Raw genomic sequence first — 1,920 nt, 5'->3', positions numbered from 1 at the left:
ATGTACTTTCCCAGACCTACGCCTCAGATTTTGATTCAATTGTCTAGGATGGAATCAAGGAATCTGCATTTCTTATGGCTCCCAGACGATGTTAATATAGGTGATCCACAAACCACACTGAGAAACCATGTGCCAGGCCACCTAGCTACAAAATCATAAAGATAAAGCACCTAGCACATGATTTGTGTCCCGGAAACAGCCCGAGAGAGGCCACGTTAACTGGTCCCATACCTGCACGGGACCTCTGATGCTCACTCAGTCCTCTGCGACCTTGAGTAGGACATCTAGACTTCCCTTTGGCCTGCTCCCCAGCCTGCTGGGGAGCAGAGAATAAATAACAGCAGAAACATACTCATTTTATAAGCACTTGGTTTTATTGCACAGAAGCAATTGAAAGTGGACTTCAGTGGAAAAGTGCGCCCTGGCATGATTCAGTGGCCAGTGCCCAGCCCCACCTGCTCCAGCTCTTCCAGGATAGAGAGCTCTGGGCAAGGGCTCAGCCACTCCTTTGGAAAACAGAAGGCATTCAGGAATAGGTTAAGACATCTCAAGCATAATGTGTTTCTAACTGCTCATTCATTATTGCGATCATCTGTCAATTGCACATACAGGTAATAAATGCACTTATTTGGAAAGGAGGGGGTCAGTTTTTATAGTCAAGTGTTTACATATGGCATTCGGCATATATCACATTCGGCTACGTAAGCTATCATAACATAACTGTCCATCGCCTGCGGAGAGTTTGGGGTGTAGGGCTGGGGACTGGGAATACCCTCTCTTGCTAACCTATTGCTAATAGAAATTCCTGTTTGGTAAAGAAGGGCCCCATCACCTAAGCAGAGTTTTTTCTTATATAAAGAAAGGGAGAAAAAAATGAAAATTTGTTATGTTGACCCTTGAGCTCCTGGGCCCTCCTGAGTTTCTTTGGCTGTTCTGGAGTCCTTTCTCCCTGCCTTATTTCTCTGCCTTGGAAGCCTTATCTTCCGTGGCCTTCTCTGCAGGCCTGCTGTCTTTCTGGTCTGTGCTAGAGGATTTCTCAGCCTTTTCTGTCTTGGCTTTGCCAGGTGTGGGGGCCTCTTTGCTCGGCTCTTCTTTGGCTTGGGCCTCTGCTTTGGGTTTCTCCTCAGGCTTCTTGGCCTCCTTGACATCTTTTTTTTCAGGTGCTGCCAGCGTCTCTTCCTTCTTTGGCTTTTCTGGCTCCTTCTCTGCCACTTTGCTAGGTTCTTTGGCCTTGGCATCATCTTGCTCCTTCTTGGCCACCTCAGCCTTCTCTTTGGGTTTGGCCTCTTCCTTTACCTTGGCAGGAGCCTCCTTCTCTGGGGTCACTGCTTTTTTCTTATCTTCAGCCTCTTTCTTGGCTTCACCTTTGGATTCTTTGGGTTTCTCCACAGCTGGTTCCTTCTTGTCCTGGACCTCAGGTTTTGGAGCCTCCTTTGGCACCTCATCTTTTTTGCTGTCTTTCTTCTCCTCAGCTTTTGGTGTGGCTTTCTCTTCCTCTGCCTTCTTTGGGGGCTCTTTGACTTTCACTTCTTGGGGTTTCTCTTCCTCCTTTATGGGGGACTTTGCCTCTTCCTTCTTTGTGACCTCTTTCTCAGGAGTCTTGGTCTCTTCTTTCACAGGAGATTTGACCTTCTCTGGGGACTTGACCTCCTCCTTGACAGGGCTTTTTGCCTTTTCGGGAGATTTGATGTCAGCAGGGGACCTTACTTCTTCCTTTGCTGGAGTCTTGGCTTCTGGGGACTTAACATCAAGAGCCTTAGCCTTCTCAGGGGACTTAGCCTCTTCCTTCACTGGAGACTTGGCCTTTTCTGGGGACTTGGCCTTCTCTGGGGATTTGGCCTCCTCCTTCACTGGAGACTTGGCCTTCTCAGGTGACTTGGCCTCTTCCTTCACTGGGGACTTGGCCTTCTCTGGGGACTT

At 48.4% G+C, this 1,920-nt stretch overlaps 1 protein-coding gene across 2 annotated transcripts in view; it reads right to left on the bottom strand.

Moving 5' to 3' along the window:
- Nucleotides 1-336: 336 nt before the first annotated feature.
- NEFH (neurofilament heavy chain) overlaps nt 337-1,920 on the bottom strand; it is an 8,739-nt gene continuing 7,155 nt past the window's right edge. The window contains exon 4 of one of the 2 annotated variants that reach the window (XM_059408773.1): nt 337-1,920. This exon is cut by the window's right edge and continues 931 nt beyond it. In XM_059408773.1, coding sequence (XP_059264756.1) covers nt 955-1,920 — 966 coding nt within the window. In that variant the 3' untranslated portion in view covers nt 337-954. The other variant, XM_059408774.1, reaches the window with a different exon arrangement.

Source organism: Mustela nigripes, chromosome 8 (genome assembly GCF_022355385.1).
Source record: "Mustela nigripes isolate SB6536 chromosome 8, MUSNIG.SB6536, whole genome shotgun sequence".
Classification (NCBI taxonomy): Eukaryota; Metazoa; Chordata; class Mammalia; order Carnivora; family Mustelidae; genus Mustela; species Mustela nigripes.
Note: the sequence above shows the minus strand (reverse complement) of the source record. Positions and strands in the feature narration are given on the sequence as shown.